The 25,141-nt window shown below is 39.5% G+C and overlaps 1 protein-coding gene across 3 annotated transcripts in view; it reads right to left on the bottom strand.

Moving 5' to 3' along the window:
* OXCT1 (3-oxoacid CoA-transferase 1) overlaps positions 1-25,141 on the bottom strand; it is an 84,042-nt gene that overhangs the window by 52,868 nt on the left and 6,033 nt on the right. For all 3 annotated transcript variants that reach the window (XM_066181094.1, XM_066181095.1, XM_066181096.1), the window contains exons 4-7: positions 14,591-14,726; positions 10,184-10,333; positions 8,382-8,488; positions 1,821-1,881 (exon numbers count right to left, since the gene is read on the bottom strand). In XM_066181094.1, coding sequence (XP_066037191.1) covers positions 1,821-1,881; positions 8,382-8,488; positions 10,184-10,333; positions 14,591-14,726 — 454 coding nt within the window. The remainder of the gene's footprint in view (positions 1-1,820; positions 1,882-8,381; positions 8,489-10,183; positions 10,334-14,590; positions 14,727-25,141) is intronic.

Here is a 25,141-nt window from a genome sequence, read left to right on the forward strand (position 1 = left end):
TAGTTAAATGTTCAGTCAGTGAAAAACAGAAACAGAGCCAGGAAAAAACACCAGAATTTAGAAATCACTGCTGCCAAGACAGTGTATGAATTACTACCCTAAACAAACTTTTTTATTCTCCCTGTAAATGGGATTGAGAATTTCAATCTTCAGCTTTGAACAACATTAACTAAGGAGCCAGGCAAAACTCAAAATTTTAGTTGTCTCAGTTCCCTATTGATAAACTAAGACAGCTTATAGTGCTCAGTACCAAAGATGTACTAGACACCATATAGGGATACCTTCTTCTGATTCCCTGGGTTTTAACTCTTAAACCCAAATACAACATTCTGAATTCCACTTTGAAAGAATGGCATTTAGATGTTAAGTCAAGGATGGTTCAAAATATTTGTCCTAAATCTGTGGTTTTGCATCTTCATCTAATTAGTCCATAAAAAACAGAATTGTGAAGAAATATTAATTATGCATTTTGCAAAAGATTGACAGTTTTATAAATGGTATTGAAAATACAATAAGACTCAAAGTGGACATAGTACATAGCAGATCTCCTAACAGCTGATAAATGGAATTACTGCAAGAATGATGTTGCATCAGTTGCTCACTGACAAGAAAATTCTACCCTATCACACATGGATAGAAGAGCAGAAAGAGAGAATGAGATGGAATGTAGGTGGCAGGCTTTGATCTACTTAAATTCTTTAAATGCCAGACTGAACAAGGTGTGAAGGACAAGTGTCGAGAAGGAAAAAATCTTTATTTAATTTTTAAAGAGAAAAATACTTGAAACCCTTCTTAAAAACAAAACATGAAAATGTTTTGCTGCATTGTTACTATAAGTCATGTGGCAAATATCATGGTATTTTTGTGATAGTTCTGTAAGGCACAAAGAAATAACTGAAGTTCCCAAATGTATTATCCACAGATGCTTATATAACAAATATATTTTCCAAATAACATCTTACAAACAAACAAACAAAAACCCAAGCAAACCCCCAAACAAAACACACAAAAAACCCTGAAGAAATTAAATAAACCTATTTATCTTCTATAAACCATTTACTAGAAATAGTCTAGAAGGATTTGTCTTGATCTTACTGCCAAACTGTATTTGGCTTATATTAGGCATATAAAAAAACTTACCAGAGAGTGAAGAAAAACCTAATAGAACAGCCTATCTTTTACATATTGTTATTCTTTAGCAATTCTCCAGGCACCAATATTTTTCCATTGTAGGCTGCTTCATGTTTTTAAATATTATCATTTCAGAAAAAGGGCAAAAAGATTGGAAGAAAATTCTAGATCAGCTAGTCCCCTCTCTTTCTCAAGACACAGAAAAATATCTGTATCTCATTATGGACTGATACCTATGTAATTTAGTAAATTTTAGAGACCACAATTGTGGTAGCTCTATAGTTTGCCTAATCTATGCTGTTACATACTTGATTTTATTTTCAAGAAGTTTTGCATAAAGTCTTATGTGAATCTTCTCAAGCACAGCCGAAGCCTCTTTTTCTCTTTCATCCACACATTACTTTATTTAACAAATTTGAAGGCTCTTGCTTTGTTTCCCTTTCAAAAGCTGACGACAGTGAACATGAAGTCCTGGTCAGCATCAGATGTACAGCAACAAAAGAATTAATCACCAAAGCAGAGCATAGTGTCAGGAGAAGGCAATCCAGGGAGAGAGGTTAGACCAATGTCCCTGATTTGAAATCCTGCAATGATCTGAAATCCCCCCAGCCTGTCTCCAGTATATCATGTAAGATAAAGGTGTATGTTGACTATACCAGTATAGGGCTTAGTATGTTTCAATTCCCTACCTCTACTACAGTTGTCTTTGCAGCTTTGCACATAGGTTGGTTAAAGTTTCTTGCAGTTTTCCTGAAAAAAAAAAAAAAGGAAAATTAATAAATATTAAAGGCCGCAATAGTACAATGAAAGACTATTCAGAGGTGAGCTATTAAAGAAATGTCTGTATTTTAAGCATCACAATTTTTTTCCAAATAGCTGGAGAACTAATTTTAAAAAAAAAGTACAAGGGAGAAAAAAGTATTATGGAATTATGTAAGATGCATCTGAAATAAAATCATATTTTGCTACATTAGAAAGCATTTATGACAACTCTTTTGACTTTTAATCACCACACTGTTTAATTGAAATTGGGTATGTTAGTGATATCTTCATTTATTGGATCCAAAAGCAGCAGCAAGCTGGACTTTTTACAATACCTTTACTTCACTGCACAAAGAATGAAATTAATCTCCACAGGGGACCAGCACCAGGCCTAACAATCTCTCAAGTATGCTTTCCTAACTCAGACTAGGACTTGGGATAGCACTTTACTCAGTAATAAATGCAATCCAATTCGCTTAATTAAATATAAACAAATAAATAAATAAATAAACAAGCAAAAAAACCCTATGTCAGTTTTGGCACTTAATATAAGACTCTGGCATTCACCCTAAGCATTTCTGTACCATGAAAAAAGAACTTCTAGAGAATAACAGCAACACTTGACTGTTGGGAACCTATGTATACCTCTATTGGGAACTGCATTAAGATTCTATTAGGCACAGGGGAAACAAGTGACCTGTGTCAGCCACTCTATGTTTTCCAAAAACGCCAAAAAAAATGTGTAGTATATTTAATAATTAAGAAGTACTATGAAGGTTTCAGTGGTGTTCCACTGCTAGCTTCTCAGGATTTTTCTCTGTTAAAAAGCAGAATTCCTGAAAATTTTTCATCAAAATCCATGAAACCAGGTTTCAAAGAAAGACAAAACCACCTTTCCCACATCGTTTTTCCACAGAAACATTTTCTCCCCCCGACCATCCTTATTTCACAGACTCACAGAATCATTTCAGCTGGGAAAAATCCCTTAACACGATGGAGTCCAACAGCTGACCGCAAGGTCAGCTCCTTGCTCTCCCTCCTTGCCGCAGCGCCAGGACCGTGCCCGGTGCCGCAGCCGCTCCGAGCCTCGGGGCGCTCCTGCCCCCGCGTGGCGCCGGGGGCGGCACGGCAGGGACAAAGCCCGACACCAACAGGCAGCTGGGACAGGATCCCCGTGCACGTACCGACACAACCAAAGCTACACCCAAAGACGTGTATCTTGGGGAAACGCCCTTTTATTGGCAATATACAGAAGCCGTGAAGCCTCTAACAAAGGGTCAGCCCTGTGCCGGGCGTCATCAGGCCCAGCACGGCCAGCCGGGCAAGGGAGGGGATTGTCTTGCTCTGCTCTGCACTGGGGCGGCCTCACCTCCAGTGCTGGGGGCAGTTTTGGGTGCCACAACATAAAAAAGTTACTAAACTATTAGAGATTGTCCAAGGAGGGTCACAAGGATGACGAAGGGCCTTAAGAGGAAGCCAAATCAGGAGCGGCTGAGGTCACTTGCTCTGTTCAGCCTGAGGGAGACTTAGGGGAAACCTCACTGCAGTTAAAACTTCCTTAAAAGGGGAGGACGAGGGGCAGGCACTGATCTCTTCTCTGTGGTGACCACTGACAGAACCCGAGGGAATGGCCTGAAGCTGTGTCAGGAAAGGTTTAAGCTGAATACCAGGAAAAGTTTTTTCACCCAGAGGGTGGCTGGGCACTGTAACAGGCTCCCCAGGGCAGCGGTCACGGCACCAGCCTGACAGAGCTCAAAAAGCATTTGGACAATGCTCTCAGGCACATAGTGTGACTCCTGGGGATGATGCTGTGCAGGGCCAGGAGTTAGACTTTGATGATCCTTGTGGGTCCCTTCCAACTCAACAAATTCTATGATTCTATGATTCTATTAATATCTTTTGCCCATGGGTCTTCTTGGTAGCTATACAAACCCAAAAGAAACATATAACAGTAAGAACCAAAAGAAAAAACCCCACAACATAAATTTATACTCTCCTGTGAGAGATGAATACAATATAAGTTAATAGTGATTCAGGAAAAGCTACCCTAAATTAGGCAGAGTAGCAAATAAGAAGAAAAATAAGAGTTATAAAAGCTGAATTAAAATAGCTGAGAAATGGATACAGATAGGGGAAAGGAAGAGGACAAAAGCAACAATTCAATATTGATCCCATGTAACTACTTTTCTAAACCAAAGATTTTCCCAAGATTGTAGTGACTACTCTGCCAGTAAAAAAAAAAAAAAGGATATAAAATTATTTTTACATAAGGAAAAAACTACCAGAAAACATTTCAATGTTAATTTGACATTAAGTAGAGCTAATGGTCTCTAATCTGACATAATTTATAAAAGCTTTTGCCATTTAAACTGTTGAGTTAGTAAAGGTGTTTCAGAAGCAGTGGTCTTTTACAGGATCAAAGGCTTTATTTCTAAAGAACACACCATCCAGAAGTTTTATGGGATCAACGGCCTTATTTCTAAAGAGCATATCATCCAAAAGGAAAAAAAAACAGAAGCACTACACTTACTTTCCAACACAGAATAATGTTAAGGGGTTTGCATCAGGAAATTCAAAAATTTGCTAGACTTTTTTTATTTTGTTTAATTTTGTTACCTTTTTTTATTTTAAGAAAATTTTCTTGAGATCTAGACTCAGGTCCACAAAGTTCCACTGTTCCACTGGATTTCTAAGTTGACTCAAAGGCATGACATCTTTCCTCCCAGAGACGGAAGATAGCAAACTGGTTCATTTAAGACTAAACCAACAAACTACATCCACTACATACCTAATGACACGAAGGTGCGGAAACATCTTAGGTATGAGCTGAATTTATGTTTTGCAGAACCAGTTGAAGCATGAAGAGATGACCTGACATGACTGTTACAGAAGAGGTTCCAACTCAGGTTATCCCTTCAACATTTCTGCTTCTTTGTCAATAGTCTATTTTCATCACCAACAAGCCACATATTTGCTTGTAAAGTCAAAGTACATGGGGCTGGAACAACTAGCAGAATGGTACCAGAGGAAAAGGGTGGGGAGACAAATTGCTCTCCATGATATTTGAAAAGTCATTGCAGTCAGGTGAAGTACTAGGTGACTGGAAAGAGGGAAAGATGGTTCCCATCTTTAAAAATTATTTCAATGGGGGCCCCAGGAACTACTGACCTGTCAGCCTCACCTCTGCCTGGGAAGATCATGGTGCATACTCCTGGAAGCTGTGTGAAGTCACAGGGAGGACAGGGAGGTGATTCAGGATAGCCAGCAAAACTTCACATTAGTTAGGCAGGTCCTGCCTAACCAATATAGTAGTCTTCTGTGATGGAGTGACTACACCAGTGGATGGAAAATGGCTATAGATGTCATTTTTCTGCACTTCTGTAAAGCCTTTGACAAGGCTTTGCAGTCCCACATCATGAGAGATGGATTTGATTGCATAGACTGTTTGGTAGATGACGAATTGGTTCAACAGTCACATCCAAAGGTTAATGGTCAATGGCTCAGAGTTTCAATGGATATCGATGACAAGTGATGTCCCCCAGGGGTCTCTACTGGGACCAGTGTTATTTGATATCTTCATTAATGACACAGACAAAGGAATTGAGTCCACCCTCAGCAAATTACAGATGACACCAAGCTGAGTGGTGCTGTTGACACCTCTGAAGGATGCAATGCCATCCAGAGCAATCTGGACAAGCTCGAGAAGTAGCCCTGGGGAATCTGGTGAGGTATGACAAGGCCAAGTGCTGGTGCTGCACCTGGGTAGGGACAACTCCTGGTGTCAGCACAGGCTGGGCATGAACAGACACAGAGCAGCCCTGCCCAGGAGGACTTGGGGGTGCTGGTGTGTGAGGCTGGACATGCCCTGGCCATGGCATTTACAGCCCAGAGAGCCAAACGTGTCCTGGGCTGCATGCAGAGCCCTGTGGGCAGCAGGGGAGGGAGGGGATTCTGCCCCTCTGCTCTGCTCTGCTCTGCTCTGGTGAGACCCACCTGGAGTACTGCATCCAGCTCTGGGGACCCTGCACAGGAAAGACAAGGACCTGTTGGAGCAAGTCCAGAGGCTACCAGGATGATCAGGGGTCTGGAAAACCTCTCCTACAAGGAAAGGCTAAGAGAATTTGAACTGTTAAGCCTGGAAAAGAGAAGGCTTCAGGGTGACCAAATTACAACCTTCCAGTAGCTGAAGGGAGTATTGAACATAGATGGACTTTGCACAAGGGCACGTGGTGACAAAACAAGGGAGAATGGCTTCAAATTGAAAGGCAGGAAGTTTAGATTTGATATTAGGGAGAATTTCTTTACTGAGGGTGGTGAGGAACTTAAACAGGTTGCCCGGAGAAGTTGTGGATGCCCTATCCCCAGAAGCGTTCAAGGCCAGGATGGATGGAGCTCTAAGCAACGCAACCCAGGGAAGGGTGTTCCTGCCCACAGCCAGAGGCTTGAACAGTATGATATTTGGAAGTTCCCTTCCAAACCAGCCCATTCTGGGATTCTCTGACTATCCACAGAAGCAGTGGCACTCCCTGATGTTGTTTGTCCCTAATGAGCAAAGCTCCAAGGAAGGTTAAGACCTTTGTTAGACAAAAGCTAACCACTGCGAAGTGGTACAGAATAGTCCTATGAGCATGAAGATGCCTGACATGAAAGCCACCACAACATACTGTATGAAACAAAAGATCTAGGGCTCATGAAGTATAACTTCTAAAAAAACAAAACAAACAGTTTTAAAAACAGCTTTCTAAAGATGTTGGTGCCATTCTGAATTCCAAGAAAACAGTATAGCTTGATGTATGAGAATAGGAAAAAAATAATGCCAGCTGGCGGTCCAAGTAAGTGTACCTAAAATATATCCTCTAAATTTATAAAAGCTCTTAGTTTGAGGGTGATTAACAGTTTGGCAGACACTTTCACCATTGCTAGTGGCTTCACAGTGTCACAGGAAACACACTATAAATAGTACCACACTGCTGTGAAAGTGGTAACAGATGGCAAGTTATAAGATGACCCTATGTTTCTCTGTTCTGTGTTATCAGATAATCATGCTTCATCCAGAAACAGCGTAGGTCACTGCTTATCATAAGCAAATTCCTTTGAACTAGCAATATTCTATATGGTGTAGGACACCAGAGGATGATTAGTTTCCATCTTCAATTAGTAACATCTTCACCCCAGATGGAAGTAGTATCTGCTGTATTTTGTGTGAATGTGGGAGACATAATGAAGACTTCTGAAAGGAACAGGAAGAAGGAAAGGCAAAGAGAACAACAGGACATAAAGGAAGAGGGTAAAAGGAGAACACAACCAGTCTGTTTCTGTGGAGAATGAAAGAACTTTTGAGAGATATCTACTATGCATCAGTAGAAAAATACAGGATAAAAGCACAGAGAGTAGAGGCTCAGGATCAAAGACAAGGCAAGGGGGAACAGTGTTTCCTGTATTCAATGTACCAGAGCCTATGGAGAGCAGTTTAGCAGCCATCAAATTCATCTGCACGCACACAAAAATGTTCAGCTCTCAACCAGAAACCATATTGTCTTGCTAGTAGGCAAGTCAGGATGTCAAGAGTTGGGCAAAATAAAAACTTATTTATTAATTTTCAAGTATTTTAATTTAGTATTAATTATGTGGATATATAAATATATATATATATACATGCACACACACATACATACATAAAGAAGAGCATTACTTTACAGGTATTATTTTATACACATATTTTTCAGTTGCTTTTCCAACTCCTTGTTTGTTCTAATACAAAGATAGACTCTCAGTCAGCATGTGCTTGTAATAAACTGCAAGTGATAACTACAACACTTACCTTTTCATCTGATAGCCATAAGACAAACAAATAAAAACCAGGCATTAAACATAAGCAAACCTCTCTCCTGCTTCAGTTCAGGACAAACCAGAACACAAACAGAGCAACTCGAATAAAAGTATAAAAGATCTTCTCAGTAGTGCAACACCAAACTTTTCATTGCAAAGATGTTTAAATTCATATGATGCCTTTCCCTACACCACTGAGGTGAAATCAACGTTAAACACAGTTTGCTTTACACAGAATCAGTTTTCCTATACTGGCTGGCCAGAAGACTGACTCAATTCCCTTCTGTAATACATGAACCTGTACTTCTTGGGTCAGCCTTTAATTGCTCAAGAAAAAGGACCCAAACTGACATGAAAATTGAAAGAAAGAGAGTGTCACTAAATTTCTCAACAGTCATCATAACAACTTCGGTCTGCTGTGTCTCATTTTTAACTATGAGTGCTTTATTTCATAGCTGTGTTTGAATTTTCAAAAGTCATTAGAAAAAGCAATTATATTTCAGTGTTTTATAGCAGTCTAATTTGACAGTAGGGAAGGGCAATTATGAAAGAATGTGAAATCAGTAAAACATTATTTTGCCGTACCACAGGAGACAGGATTCTCCTCATTCATTACCGAAACTGTAAAATAATCTTTCCCACCAGTAAACAAGTCATACCTGAATATTATGTTTCCTGCACGATCAGCCTTCCATGCCTTCACAAGAGCAAAATCTCCTGTAATTGATTTCTCCAGAATAAAGTGACGGCCATCGAACTCCCTCACCTACAGAAAAAAGTACAAAATTGAGATTTAGGTTTCTTCCAACAGATTTCATGTGTAATACTTATTTCAGGGGTTAATTTTGCAGACTATTATATTTCAATTTCTTTTTGTACTCCATAAAATTTTAATAAAAAACTGGATGGTAACAGAGAGGCATGGAAAGGCTATAAACCCTAGTTTTATCGTAGTGTCACAGTGAAACATCATGAGAATCCATATTCCTTCTGCTCCATCTACTGGAATTAGACATGCTTTGTCCTGCTCATCTACCAGCTAACCACAACCCGAAGCGCTAAAGCAGAATGAAAAAGTTCATAAGCCCTGCCTACCATCAGAAAACCCCAAACCAAAATGAAATCAATTCAAGATAGACTACTCAAATTATGTCATTTAACATGCTGAGTTTCATTTGATTTTCCATGCATTTTTGATCAGTATTTGCAATGAGTGATACTGTGCCTGAAGTCGTACTATGGAACAGGGACTGAGCTAGTCTTTTATTCCTATAAAAGGCAGATGAAAGACCACCTATCTTAGCAATGTAGAAGGTAAGAGTATACACAAATATTACTTGATAGCTTTTTAAAATTGCTGAAAGGGGAAGTATGAGAAAAGTGTATCAGACATCAGTTTGCCAGAACCATAAAAGGAGATCTGAGCCTTTATAAAAAGACACTTCTGTGCAAAATGGATGTGGAGAATGGAACTGAACAAATCATGCTAGTCATATTATTAGTACCCCACAGTTATTCGACTGAGGAGAGTAAGAGAAATATTCCCACAAATGTCAAAACAAATGAAGAAAAATGTTATTAAAATTATAAGCTATTTAATGAACAAAACATTCCTCCAAAAGGTAAAACATAATGCAAAAAAAATTAAGGGAATATAAAAGACTAAGACAACATCTAGATACTGCAAACAGTCATGTATAAAATACATGAAAACCATGGGTTAGGATGGAATTACCTTTATCCCAGAAATGTTCTTGAGGTGAAATTTAATGTTGTATGCAGCATAACTGGACACATAATATTAGCCCCACTCATTTCTTCAAGAAAAATTATGGCACTGAGGTATCTCTTCCCTTCCCTAAATCCAATTTCAAAATGAAACCCTTGTTTCTCCCTTGAAAGCCACAGTCTTTTTATTTCTTCACAGTTTTAAAAACTGAGATTAAATTGCATTTCAAATGTAGGGAAATGCATTTCCTGAAATTTGTGTCAACTGACCTCTTCCCAGTTTTACATGAGAATGCCCTATTTCTTCTAAGGCTGAAGCTTATGTACAGCTGCAGGGCTGCTTATTGCATAGTGCAGTATTTAAAGTGCACCTGCCCCACTAACACGAGACTGCTCTCAAACAGCTCTATGCCCTACAGTGGCATGGCACAAAATTTTTTGAATACACAGCAAACATGGGCAAAGAATGATCAAGTGAAGAGTAACTCAGCAAGACAGGCTTTCACTTGGACCAGGTCTTGATGCTAAATCACTCTAGAACTGTAAAAACTTCACGTCACAGAGGACAGCAGTAAGCAGTGGAAGCAAAGATAATGTGTTTGGTACCACAGACATACAGTTAACTGAATACAGTAAGGTTAAACTTTTTCTTAAACTCCTGTTTAACTTGTAAATATGTTAGAAATTCATTTTTCAATACTGAAGGCTTCCTAATGGCAATCAGACCTCTTACCTCTCTTGGCTGGCTGGCAATGGCAATGGTGCCATCTGTGTTGTACTTGATGGGTGCACCCCCTTCCTGCACCAGTGTCCCATAGCCAGTACTGGTGTAAAATGCTGGGATTCCTGCTCCTCCTGCTCTAATACGTTCAGCAAGAGTACCCTATGGGAAAACACATTTAAGAAATCATCACTTGGGAGCAACAAATCCAACTTTGATGAATGGCTTGCATTAACTTTTTTTAACATTCTGTCATTTGTAGCTTTTCCTTCTGTACACAGCAGACAGATGTGATCATCTATTTCTTCCTCATATTTTAGCTTTCCTGTGTGGGACTACTACTGGATATGGCAAGAAATGCTTGACACACAGTGATTAACTGCTCAAGATGAGACTGTCATATAACTACCTGCCGAATACCAGGGCCCAGCACTTGGCTACTTCTCCTTTCCTTCAGTTTCCCAACTCATTATTCTTGAGAATAACACAGAGTTCTTTTTTTATTTCCCACCTGGCTACATATCCTAGAAGGTTTTTTCTTCTCTAACAGTCCTAAGCATTGATATTCATTCTTCAACATTCTAAGAAAAACTTCAGAACCCACTCCTAGTTCAAACAGCCAAGGATGGCAGATGGAGAAAGGAAGAGGGAGTCCAGTGATCTGGGTTGCCTGTGCCAAGAATACCAAAAAGCTAACAGAGCAGGTTTTATACTGTCTTTGACCACCCTGTCTGCACTCCTCTCTATGTCCAGCTATAGTGCAGGATACTAAAAGAAAAAATTCCTCATTTGCCTTAATTATAGACTTACGGACAAAGATATGTGTTTGCTTTTCATTTTGTCACTTCCTGGATTGTTTTTTTTAATGTTCTCCTGGATTCAAAGCAAGACAAGAACATCATGGTCAATCATCCAGTTTAACAGCTTCTAGAACACATATTTGATTTTCCCCAGTTATCCTGCAAGAAGCACAATGGCTTCTGGTTTTCAAAATGGTAGCAAGAAGCAGATGCAAACCATTCAACAATACAGAATCCTGTGTTCTAAGAAGCCTTAGCATTTCAAGATCTCACTGTAACCTCTTCCTTACTGTGCAAAAATAATACAAAATCTCCCATTTTGCCTAAGGTTATACCAAACTATTTTAGGAAAGACTATTTTTCTTGACACAAATATTTCAAATCCCCACATCTCCTAGTAAGTAATTAATTCACCTTACTGTTCCCTGTTATATACTGTAAACCCATTATTTCCATGCTGGATCTACATAGCTTTTCTGTAGTCCACAGAGCCAATTACATGTCTAAGGAGTTCATGGTTCTCTAAGTGAAAGGACTGAACATTAGCTAGGAAGGAAAAAATGCATTGTGAGATTTGTGACATTTGAAACATCAGACACGACAAGTGTCTGGCTATTTTCAGGTCTGCTGACTGGCTATAAAAGGAACTTTTCCACTCATGTCTGTAATTCTAAGAAACATTTACTCACAGCATCCTCATAGGCAAGCTCAGGAAAAGTGGACTGTATGAGAGAGTAGTGAGATGGATTGAGAACTGGCTGCATGGCAGATCTCAGAGGGTTGTAATCAGTGGCACAGGATCTAGTTGGAGGCCTGTCACCAGTGGTGCCCCCCAGGAGTCAATACTGGGCCCAGTATTGTTTAACGTATTCATCAATGGCTTGGAGGAAGGGCAGATGCCTCCTCAGCACATTCACTGATGACACAAAGCTGGGAGGAGTGGCTGATACCCAGAGAACTGTGCAGCCCTTCAGAAACCTTGACAGGCTAGAGAGGTGGGCAGAGAAGAACAATCTGAAATTCATCAAGGTAAAATCCAGGGTCCTGCAGCTGAGGAGGAATAATCCCTGGCATCTGTACAGGCCAGGGACTGACCTGCTGGGAAGCAGATTTGTGGGGAAGGACCTGGGAGTCCTAGCAGGCAACAAGCTGACCATGAACCAGCACAGTGTCATTGAGGCCAAGGCCACCGGTAGCCTGGAGAGCATCAGGAAGAGCATCTTCAACAGGTCATGGGAGCTGACCCTGCCCCTCTACTGAGCCCTGGTGAGGCCAAGTCTGGACTGTTATGTCCAGTTCTGGGCTCCTCAGGACAAGAAAGGCATGGAACTCCTGAAGTGTATCCTGGAGTGAAGGGTAACAAAGATGCTTAAGGGACTGGAGCATCTCTCTTATGAGGAAAGGCTGAGGGAGTGGACCTGTTCAGCCTTGAGCAGCAGTGACTGAGAGGAGACCTTATCAATGCCTGTAAGTATCTGAAGAAGGCGTGCCAAGACAAGGCAGCCAGGCTCTGTCCAGGGGTCCTGAGCAACAGGACAACAGGCAATGGGCAGAAACTGATGCACAGAAGTTTCACCTGAATGTAACAAAGAACTCCGTTACTGTGACATTGACCACACACTGGAACTGGTTGCCCAGAGAGGTCGTGGAGTCTCCCCCACTGAAGACAATCAAGCACCATCTGGACACAATCCTGTGCCATGTGCTCTGGGATGACCCTCCTTGAGCAAAGAGGTTGGACCAGATGACCCACTGTGGGTCTTTCCAACCTAACCTATACTGTGATTCTGTGACTCACAAGAGAGGGAACTCAAGATACTATTCTTAATAAAAACTTAACACAGTTTTTTTTTTTCCCCAGAAACTTCTATAAATATCTGTTTAATGCTCAAATTTTATATGTCACTTCTGAAAATGCCACACACTAACATGCTGTAGGCTTTAAAGTTAGAGCACCAACTTCAGAGAAGTTGATCTCAATAAAACATAACTGATATGGATGATTTTAGGATCCCATTACATTCATGCTATTTGGGTAGCTTGGCAGTGCTAAAATAATTAAAAATACAGTGACAGAAAGTCAAGTTTTAAATTTGCTCATAACAGTATGCACAGAGTAATTTCGTTAAGTTAATGAACAAGCCCAAAAAGGTTTTGTCTCACAATGAACGAAATCTCCGAATTTGATTCCTGCCCACTAGATGGCAGGCATTGCACATGCAACGTCCCCAAAACCCACCACCAAGATGGGAATGGAGCCGCTCCTTGACTTCCTTCTCTTTATATCGGGCCACAGTATACTTTAACTACTACTTTTCTGCTTTATGCCACTGAGCATAGTTTAAACCTTTTTCTACAATCTTAAAAAAAAAAGATCTTCCGATTAATACAATCTATTATTAATTAATTCCATTAAAGGAATTCACACAAATAACAGTCAATTCTTAACAGATGCATGACCCTAAGATGTTGTATTGGCTTTGCAAGGTTTTGGTAGCTAGAGGGGTGATGTCTGTAAGAATATGCCAGAAGCTCCTCAGTGTCCACAGAACCAGTGCCAGCTGGTTCCAAGGCTGAGCACATCAGCAACAGTGGTAGTGCCTCTGGGACAGTGTAATGAAGAAGGACAACCTCCTGCACAGATGTAAGTGCATCCAGAGCAGAGAGGAGTGAGAACATGTGAGAGGAACAGCTCTGCAGACACCAAGCTCAGTGAAGGAGGAGGGGGAGAAGATGCTCCAGGTGCCAGAGCCAAGATTCCCCTGCAGACTGTGGCATGAACACGGTGAGGCAGATGTATCCTTGCAAACCATGGTGGGCCACGTGGGAGCACAAATGCATCTGAAGCCCCTGGAGGACCCCAAGCCCAAGCAGGTAAAAGAAGGCTGTGACCCCATGGGAAGCCTGTGCTGGAGCAGGCTCCTGGCAGGATCTACGGCCCCATGGAAAGAGGAGCCCACACTGGAGCAGGTTTGCTGGCAGGACTTATGACCCCACAAGGGATCCATGTTGGAGCAGCCTGCTCCTGAAGGACTGCACCTTGTGGAAGGGACCTGTGCTGAAGCAGTCTGCTCCTCATGGACTGACCCTGTGTAAGGACCCCACACTGGACAGCAGAAGAGTACAAAGGGTCCTCCTGAGCAGAAGGGAGCTACACAACATATGATGAACTGTCCACAACCCCCTATTCCCTCCTCCCCCATGTGCCACTAGGAGGGAGGAGGTAAACTGTGAATAAAGTTACAGCCAGGAAGAATGGAGGGTTGGGGTAAAGTGTGTATGAGGGAAGGGGGTGTTAAAATTTGGTTTTATTTCTCTTAGCCTACTCTGATTTGATTGGTATGAACTAAATTAAGTTCCCCAAGCTGAGTCTATGGTGCCCATGATCATAACTGGTGAGTGATCTCTCCCTTTACTTATCTCAACCCATGAGTCTTTTGTTGTATTTTCTCTCCCCTGTCCAGCTGAGGGGAGTTGAGAGTGAGGCTTTGGTGGGCACCTGGAGTCCAGTCAGGGTCAGCCCACCACAGATGGCAAGTGCCTTTTGCACACAAGCAAAACCTTTGGATTGCAAAACAATTTTATAAGAGCACCTAAGCATCTTAGAGACACTCCTTACCTGTGGTGTAAGTTCAACTTCAAGCTCACCAGATAAATACTGGCGTTCAAATTCAGCGTTCTCTCCAACATACGATGACACCATGCGTTTTATCTGCTTTGTCTGAAGCAGAAGACCAAGTCCAAAATTGTCAACACTGTGTAGAAAATGCCAGACAGTACAGTTTTGTTGTAAATAAAGCACTTGATAAGCTGTAATGACTTAATAAGAAGAAATAAAGTTATCTCCCCTACACATAGGGATTTAAAGACAAAAATCAAATTTCAGCTGTTACAGGGTAAAGCATCACAGCTACAATTAAAATTTAAGATTTCAGTGTTCAGATCTCATCTCTTCCAAGGCACAAAATACATCCAAAACTTCCATTTAAAGTCATTTCACATGTTAACAGTTAAAAATATCAGTTTGACAAGTTGTTTTATTTTACATATCTGCTCCTTCAAAAAGCCTTACTAAATTAATAAAAAGTCAGGCATGGCTATATGAATAAAGTCATATTTTGGTTCACACTCCTGCTCACTGGGAAAAAGACAAGTGATAGCTTAGCAGCCCAAGGAGAAAGGTACACTGATATTTATAATACTAGTTTCTATATGCAGTAAGAGAATGTATTTAAATTTTCTTATTGTCGTAAATAATTTAATCTCTCACTAAATAAATGCCTACTACAACAAAGGATTTTAGGACTACAAACAAGATTTTCTTGTCTATTTGAGCTGAAACCAAATGCCAGAGATGTTATACAATCTTTTTCTTGTCCCAGTGCTTCTAGAATTCTAATATTCTTCATGATATTTGTCATGCTATATTGTGTACTACTGGATTAGGAACAGTTTTCAGGAGTTTCTGCAACCAAGGTTGCTCTGTAAAAAACGCTACTTCAAGGAAATATGAGGTTAATATAGAAATATGGAAATAAACATAGACAATATTATAAAGACATGTTTCTTTCACTTTTACAGCCCATTATGCAAGATGTCAGCAGACTGGTATATGTGTGTGAAGCTCCTCCACATTTATGTTGATCTCTGCATTGTATAAGCAGAGAAGTCAGACCTTCCAGTCCCTCTGCACAAAAGATGCCATGATCCAGAATTACTTCACAAAAAATTATGTGTATCTGCCATGAGTTGGCTCAATTCAATATGACTTAATTATCCACGCAATGGCTTGACATTTCAGGATAAGAAATATAAAAAAATGTTAAAATAATCCTTTAAGGTATCAATTATTCAGTACTTTGTAATTAACGTACACACGCCTACAATATATGAATCCTGTTGAAAACACCCTTCCTGAAGAAAAGCTCCAAAAAAAGACCAGATTAAAAAGTTTCACTATTATGCAGCATTAATTTTCAAATATAAAAGTGGTAATGCTTGCCAGCCATAGCACAGGCTGCAGTGATGCAGGGGAAGGGAGAGGGCTGAGTGAGCAGGACCAGCATCAGCTCTTCATCTCCAACCACAATACTCTGAGAGCAGCATGGACAGACATGCAGTCCCAATGCCTTCGCAACTGCATGCATCATGAGCACTATTTTAAGGTCAGGACTATTTTAAGGAGATGGCCCACTTCAGTGCATATGCAAGCATTTTGGAAACTGGGGAAGAGGAAGTGAAACAGGCTTCTCTGATCTGGTTCTCTCAATTTATTCTATGTTCTCTAGATACAAAAGAATGTGATTTATTATAAAAGCTTGCTCCACTCTCCAACTCTGACCAATTAAAAAAAAGTTAAACTAACAGTGATGCAACTTCCAAAGTGTTCTGGTGCCAAAGTCTTGGGACTAACGTGTGTTGCCTGGAAACAACCCGTCTTTCTAACTCCCCACAAGAAAAAAAACCCCTCCAGTTTGAAACTAAAAAAGCTGAGAATAGAGAGGAGTCTTGTGGGCAAAAGAGTTTACAAAAGGAATAAAAAAAAAAAACCAAAAAAACAGAATTTCCTGTATAGATTAATTCAAAGAAGGGCAATTCCTCTCCCATGAAAATCATCAAACCCTGACCTCTCATTATAAAAGGTAGTAAACGAATGTAAAAGACCAGCCAACATCTGATGGCAATTAAACAGATTGGTCTAACTATGGCACTATGCAGCGCTTCTAGTGCAAGAACAACAGGAAGCTTTCTGACCTGTATGCAAGCCAGAATTTGCAATTTCTATGTACCATTCAGGCGGTTAACACTGTTCTTATCATTACAAAACTTGGAAGTTAGCAGATAGAAAAGAACATTTCTGCATGAAGGTAACTAAATAAGGGGTGCGTTGATGTAAGAAAGGATGGCAACACAGAGTCAGGAGCAGATTTGTAATGGTTAAAGAAATTTCTCCTTCATTTCACTAAGATCAATAATCCTTCCTCCTACATTCTCAGAAGCAGCTACTGAAGCATATTGTCCTTAACAGGATTTTGCATACTATCCTGCAGGATTCCATGTGGATACACTTGATTTCCTGATCTACTACTGTGAGGTATCTTCTATCAAATGAAACTTAGTAGTTATGAAGAAATTAAGAAGAAATTTGCACAAAGGTTATTCTGTCACACTCATGCCAGGTTGTTCCTCACTTCTTAAGTCACTCTTTCTTTCTCTTCTCCTCAAATGTGGCCCATTTGTTCAAAAATAAAATTGCTGTGAGCATCTGTTACTGAGCACACAGGTCATATACATTATTTCCCCAGCACAATGAGAACAGGAATTTCGCCTTTCTAAAGTCACGCACCAGGAGGCTCAACCTGCCTGGAAACACAAAGTTACTTCGACTCCCACATGCATTTAATCTTCAGAGTAGCATCATAAAATCCTGTTGCCATTTCTGATATACAGTTTTTTCAGATGTACATTTCCTTAAACAAAGTACACTGCCATCCATCTCCTTTGAGGATGCAATCTGTATTCAGGTTTCCAGCTAAAATAACCCTTCTACTTTCACATGCATCAGTTTTCATCTCCCTCCAAAAACCCATTCTTATAATTTCAGCCTATTTTATGTTTTCTATGTTTTTCTCTTACATGTCAGTGTCCCAAGAAACATGCATTTCACACAGAAAACTCTGCTCACTCCTATTTTCTCTACCCTTTTATTTTCATGTGACATCCCTATCCCCGATTACAAATTTCAAAATCCCTCTGGTTTATGGAGATTTCTTTCAATGTAACAGTTCTATGGCAATTTTAAGTTATTAGTTCTCCCCTTCTGTAATTATTTTTGCTTTCTTGATTGTGTTGTTTTAAGCACAAGAGCTTTTTGAACTTTTCAGCTTTATTTGTTTACCCTCAAAACGTTACCCATAAAATATCTGCCTTGCAGGCAACACTCCACCTATCAAACAACACCTATCAAAAAGAACCTTTACTGAGTGCATGAGAACACATCCCACACACCTTTTTCAAAAGCTAGACTCAGTCCTTTAAAAATTAAAACAAAGGTAAATGCAATAAGAATGTGTTGCCCTGGATAGGAAGGAAGAAGGCGTGGCAGAAGTTGACATATTTTTTATGTGTGCAGTCAGAAAAGGAAAAGTACCCATTAGTGCTAGACAGTGAATGCATTCTTTTACCCTCAGAAATGTTTGGATTTCTAGAAGTTTCCTCATTCTGTATTAAGATGAAAAGTTAAACAACAGAATACATGAAATACATATAGGAAAAGAGATCTAACTAGGCATTCATCAAGGACATTGGACCCAAGTTCCCCAAGCCATTGATGCAGATAAGAAAAATTAAGGACCTCTGATTGTCTAGCAACACATTCATTCCTCTTGTTTTGCCTCTCTCAGACCTTCACAAACTTAGCCAAAAGTTATGTCTGCCTTTTCTAATTTAAAAAATTTGTCAAATATGACTCCCAGACAGATCTAGCCCACACATCACCAGTACACTGGAAGTAGTCAAAGGCAACATGTCAGCATTTCACTGCAGATAAACAATAATCTGCTGGTCTCAGCCCTTCTTCTTTGGTGGCACATTCTACAGCATCATAGGGAAGAAGAGATTACCTAAGTTTCCAAACTGATAAAAGCCTCACACACTGCTCTACACAGCCTGATGAAACAGAAAATAGAAATTTGCATTCTTATGTAGAAAAAAAAGGCTACTTGGAATGTCACACACTCTGACACAAAACATACAATGCCTTATTGTTGGGGAGGGGCAGGGTTTGAGTAAAAGGGGACATCACGAGACAATTACAATTGTCCTCTCTCTCTGCCTTTGTAAAGATATGTTTCAAAAAAATGTGGGTGTGGTCAGAACAGACTGACCCTTACTGGATGGAAAGCAGCATCAATTAGAATGAGGGTCTCCTTCCAGATTTCTTAAAGGGATAGCAATCGCTTCCTCTACTAATTGTTTGAAGATTCTCCACAAACTGATATTCCTGGGAGATTACACATGACCAGAAATCATTAGTTATGAAATATTAACATGAATATCTTGAGTTTTGGAGAATTAAAACATGTTGGCCAAGGAGCTAACATAATACACCACCTGATCTTTCTCCTCTCATAATCTGGGGACTGGAAAGATAGGAGGGTAAAACTACATCACCTCTGAAGACTACAGATTGAGAAGGAAAAGCAATCAATAAGAATCCTGGCAGAAACTAAAATTTCTTCAACTAGCCGTTGCTGCAAAAAAAATGCACATAAATGGTTGGTTCTACTCCTGGAAAACATTTCATGTAAAGACACCAGTCAGCTTCTGGAGATAGACAAGCAGTCTTTTTAGGCATTCATCAGCTCCAAGTGCTACATAACAAAGCATGAAACTTGGTAACAGATGGACCTGTTCCAGAGCTAGAAATTTTCTTGGCAATAGGCTAGGAGTGGGGAAAGGAAACTATTTCCTCTGAATTCCTCTATGCTCTCCATGTAGATAGAGGCTGATTTTATTTGCAACATCAGCTTTCCAGTCTTCAAAATTATTTGCTCCCAGTTACATGCAATTATGCCTTCTGATAGATCCACAATTCCCAAGGAAGACCAGATATGCTTCCCAACTAAAAGGAATACATCAACACTACCTGTGTGGCATTTCTCAGTAGCAGAGATTTAAGCTTTCAGGCTTAAAGGGGTGCCTGACTGTAACATGAAACTTTACCAACATGAAAGTTACATGGATAGAGGTACTGCCCGAATTCTCAGGGACGCACATTCTTAGGTCCACAAAAAAAAAGTATAATCCTGGTAGCACCAGACAGACCCTTAACAGCCTTTGTGCAGAAAATTAATAAATGCCAACTAGATCATATTTGCTGGAAGACACTGAACAAAAGTGCAGGCACACCCAGGGCAAAATCAATGTAGACCATCAGTCATATAACAGTTCTTTATAACTCATATTCCCCAGTCTTACAGCTGGCTCATAATAAGTCTATGTCCTACAAGAATTTCCCCATGTGTTACACTGTAAGGTTACTAAAGAGCCAGCTCAGATGATATTGTGATTCTCCTTCTCTGTCTCTCACTTCCAGAAGAGTACCAAGAATGTGAGAACAAAATAAGGAATAGGTGTTAACTAACAGAGAGAAAAACAGATTGAGCACACAGAAAGGTTAAGTATTCATACGTATAATGCTTATTTGCCTTTTGTTTCTTGTCTTTAGCCAAATGTCTTGACACTGTCTTCAGGTGCCTTCTTTTCCTACAACATTTTCCCATATGTCTGATTGCAAATTGCTTAATGGAAACAAAAGAGAGAGGATGAAGGTCTCTGAAGAAAGAGAAAAGAAGCTCTCTGAAGACTGAAAAAAGAGGAGTAGGAGAAGTTTGGGTGCTGCCACATGCTATGGCAGTCCTGTTCGGAAGACAATGGCAGGGAGGCAGGGAGGCAGGGAGGCAGGGAGGCAGGGAGGCAGGAAGGCAGGAAGGCAGGAAGGCAGGAAGGCAGGAAGGCAGGGAGGGAGGGAGGAAGGGAGGAAGGGAGGAAGGGAGGAAGGGAGGAAGGGAGGAAGGGAGGAAGGGAGGAAGGGAGGAAGGGAGGAGGCCCAAGGTTGCGCAAAATCACAAAGCACTGTGTGCAAACTGGCGTACATGAGCCCTACTCTCCCTCTACTCCTTCTCCGCAGTGTCTGCACTTGTCCTTCTGCTACTGAAGTATTCTCACGGGAACTCTGTCCTCTCTGTTCTCATAAGTTCATCACCAGTCTCACAGCAAAATGGCAGTATAGTTCCTCCACCATCCTCCTCCAAAAATGATGCACTTCTCTAGTCACAATGATCGGTGCATGCATGTCACAATGATGGCTGCAGTTTCTGAAGATAAGAAATACTGTACATTGCATGGTTACATCTGCAGCAAAGTCTCCTCTCTCCATGTTCCTTTCTGGTATGGAACGGCGCAGCGTGTTTTTATGATAACAAGTAAAACATCTCCGTTCAGAACTTTTAAAATGTACCATGTTTTTCCTTCACAGAGAAGTTATATGGTATAGAAGTAATCTGATAAATATGTTAATTTCATCACGAATGCATCACACTTCAAAAGTCACCCAGCCAAAAGGTAGGTTTAACTTTCATTGCCGCTTTTCTATAACAAATTCCTCAACCATACTGAGTTCTGCACCTATTTTTTTCTCCTTTGTCATCACAACCATAAAGTTATCTCCACAGCTGATTTCTCAATAGTTCCATGTAGTACAAAGTTAGTACAATTTGCCCTTCCAAAATCCTAAATAACCTCCATGCTAAAATTAGCTAGATGACCTAGGCAGATTTTCAGGGATTTGCAATTCACAGTGTCATCAATTTAACAGCTGTAATAAAGCATCTGATTAGATTCTTTATAAAGAATGCAGACAAATTTAAAAAAATCAAATTCAAATAATGAAATTCTATGAAAATATATAGTCTCCTGATTTTGGCAACTTGTTATGTGCAGGATTTTACATAACTCCACTCTTCTCTCTCTACCAAGAGAGCTAAGAGTCACTGGTGACCTTGTTTTTCATTTCTGAAAGTATATTTAATTTGGGATATTTGAAGAATTTCTTTTCAATATACAAAAATGACACACATGTTGTAAGACACTCTGAGAGTCACCTTGATCCCACCTCTATGTACATACAAGCCTCCATGCCAGTTCCTCAGACATTTTCAGTTACATTTTAACTTTGTGAATCAAAACATTATCAAATTTGTTCCACTAAAATCACCTAATACCTAATACTATATGGAAAAACTTCACAACCTTCTGTGAATTTAAAATGTAATTTCCATAAGATGGGTTTTTTTATATACACATTTACATTTGAATATGTTTTTGATAAGTGTAAGTAATATAAAGACAGACAGATAGATAGATATTTTAATAACAATAACAGTGGAATTAAGCATGTGAGTTGCACACAAAAAAACTCAGGGAATGCATGGCAAAGGTGGCAGACAAATCCTGGTTTTAACAGAAACATACCATTGAAAGAAATGACTGAAAAATTAGATAAACTTTAACTTACAGAACATTTCTTGAACCTGTCTTAAATCCAAATTACTTTATTGCTAAGAATATAAAGATATATTCTGTGCTTTAGAATATGGGGTGCAGTAAATTTACCACTGCATCTGATCCCATAGAGTACTGCCTTTTGGGGGCTTAGGAACTACAAATAGCCCAACGCATCAGGAAAACAAGAGTATTACGCTTAGCAGAGCTAAGCAATGGCACTCAGGCATTATGCTCAAAAGTCCAAATGCTTCCCTCAAAGTAATCTTTCCTTCCTAATGTATAACATTGTAACATTAAAAGAACAGAGACCAAAGGTTCAAGAAGCTGGTAATGCCTTATAAGAACACAGTCTGAACCAGTGGTAATCTGACAGAGGCTGTCAATCTCCTTTCAGATGATCACCAAGGTGATGAGCAATTAAGATCTTAACTGTGACTTCTCTATTTTTAGTGCAAGTGAAAACCTTTTGTTGAACACTACTGCATTCAAAATGGATGCATTTTTAAATCTCAAAAGTAGACAACCCCCAAATTCAATAAAACAATCAGATCACACACAAATAATGGGCTTCATTTTCACTCTGCAAAATTCAGCCTATTCAGGTGATAGATACAATGAAAATGTTTATTTCAGTATGTGACTATAGACAAAACTATTTATCCATTTTATTAAGCATAAATAATTAAAAACAATAATTTCATGCACATTTTTTAAACTTTCATTTTAAGTATTTGGCTATGTTGATAGTTTTTGCTGCAACACAGATCCTGAAACAACAGGTAGCCAGCATTAGGAAAGTCTTGACACAGGCTGAGCCAAAGCATCCAAGTCCCAAGTTGAAATTAGTATGCAACAGGATACCATGAAGTTACATGGGGATGAGTAAACAGCCAAAAAGGTATGGTATACTAATCATAGCTTTGTTGGGAATTTACTGAATCTATGTTTAAAACAAGATTTTAAAAATTTATTGATTGATTCATTCATTTTCATTTATTATTTTTATATACTTTTATTAATTTTAATACTGGCAAATGTGGAACAAACCAAATTAAAACAAGAATAAAGAAAATCTGCATGAAAATGGATGTTGGTAACCTACTGAGACAGAATACTCTCAATTTAAAGAGCTTACAAAAACAGTGTAAATTAAGTATTTACAGTATAAACAGTATAAGCAAAATAAATTATAAGAAAAGGTGTGAAAGATTGTATTTTAGAAGCATACCTATCTATCGCAGTTATCTTGCACTATTGCCCTGGCTCACAAGCTTCAGCTTCCTCTGCAGCAAGTTGTGTAAATACCAGAGGTACTGGATATTTGAACTGCTTCACTTTCAAACACTTTGCCTTGTTTGGCTTGGCAAAAGAGTAACTGCTCTTAAAGGTGCTGTTTCACTGGCTAGCACACGGCAAAAGCACAAGCATAATGTCCAGCAGCAGACAGTAAGGTGAGCAGTGTGACAAAGAGCACCCCATGCACAACTGTACGACCTGTCATTGAAAAGCCTAAACAGGCCAAAAACAGGATTTCACCTGCCAGCAATTACAGGATTTGAACAAGTTTTTGCAGTAGGAATCTCCTGCCAATTACACTGCAGCACTAAGCAGTAAGTAGGATGTGAACTTGTGAACATCCTACTCCTTTAAAGTTGTTTCCAGAAACTGCCAAGCATTTCTAGGCTCTGCTGAAGCTTGTTTCCAGCTATGAAAAGTTGGCAAGAACGCTTTACGACTTTCTAATTACTGCCTTCCCTTAGATATAAGCGAATTGCTGTCTCCATTGCTGCTATTTTTGTTATAAACAGACAGCTCTGTAACATTCAGTGGTTCTCATATATTGAAAGGCATGTGACTTAATCCATGTAGCTGCACTGCTCTCCAGAATAGGCTGTCTGTCTGTGCACTTGGCTCCTTCCCTGCTCCAATTAAAAGCTGCTACTAACCCCCACAGGACGAGAAAATCTGACCACAACCAATTACCTCCGATTTTCTGGAAAAGCTGGAGAAAAGAAAGCAGCTGCAGTCAAGAAACTGAAACGCATCCAGGTATCAACTGCTGCACAAAGTCACCACAGAAAAGTACACTAAACCTTATGGCAATTTGAAGTGGCAAATTACTCATCTCACAAAGTGCCTGACACCTCAACATTACAGGAACAATTCACCCTTTGAGTACAACTGCTGTAGGGTGAATGATTGCTGTGCTACTTCAGTTGTAAAGGCATTCATTAGTGTTGCAATATTTGATAATACCACTGTACTTTTGGATATGGTATTAGAAAATGCTAAGAAGATGCATGGTATTATAAGAGCATGCTTTTTGACAGGCTGATTAGAAGATAAGAAACGGTATCAATTGCTGTGATGAGAATTCTGACTTTATTTCTGATGATAGATGTGTTTTAACCTGGTTCCCAAACACTACTAAACTGTAGCAGGCTAAGTTCCACACAGTTGTAATACAGTAAATAAAAAAGATAGATGAAACAGTTACTTTACTATTAATTAAATTTCAAAATAAATTACACTGTTCAACAGGAGAGTAAAATTTGTATTTTTACAAATGAGACTTTTAGAAAAAACTCTAGATGCCCTTGAGCATCTTCAATTTGTTACACAGCTCTGAGAGGAACTCTCGAGGCTTTCATGAATGTTCATACAAAACTAGTTTCAAGAAAACAGGAATTAAATTTTGCTTTCCTGCCAGCAGCCAAGAGTTTTATAGAAATCACTTCTGCCTCAAAATCCAAAGAACTTGCAGGAAAGTTAGCATTATTTCAACAAAAATTAATTCTAACCTATAATATCAGCAACTCTATTCAGAATACAATACAAAATGTCTTCTTTTTCATCCTATTCCACAGTGCTCCTCTTTTCACTTTTTCTCATATTCAGACTTTCACCTGCCCTTCAGGAACATCTGTACAATCTATCTGCAAATATATGTGTGTCATTCAAAAATAGTATTATGAGGAAAGTTCATGATCTCTACTCTATTGCATGATCTTTCCACTCAAGATTATTTCTTTCTTTCTCCTTTTTATCATCCAGCAGAAATTCTTTCCTACAAGATTTCCTACAAAAACCTAAGGAGCTTAAG

Source organism: Chamaea fasciata, unplaced genomic scaffold (genome assembly GCF_029207755.1).
Source record: "Chamaea fasciata isolate MVZ Bird 193981 ecotype frontalis unplaced genomic scaffold, bChaFas1.0.hap1 SCAF_4, whole genome shotgun sequence".
Taxonomy (NCBI): domain Eukaryota; kingdom Metazoa; phylum Chordata; class Aves; order Passeriformes; family Sylviidae; genus Chamaea; species Chamaea fasciata.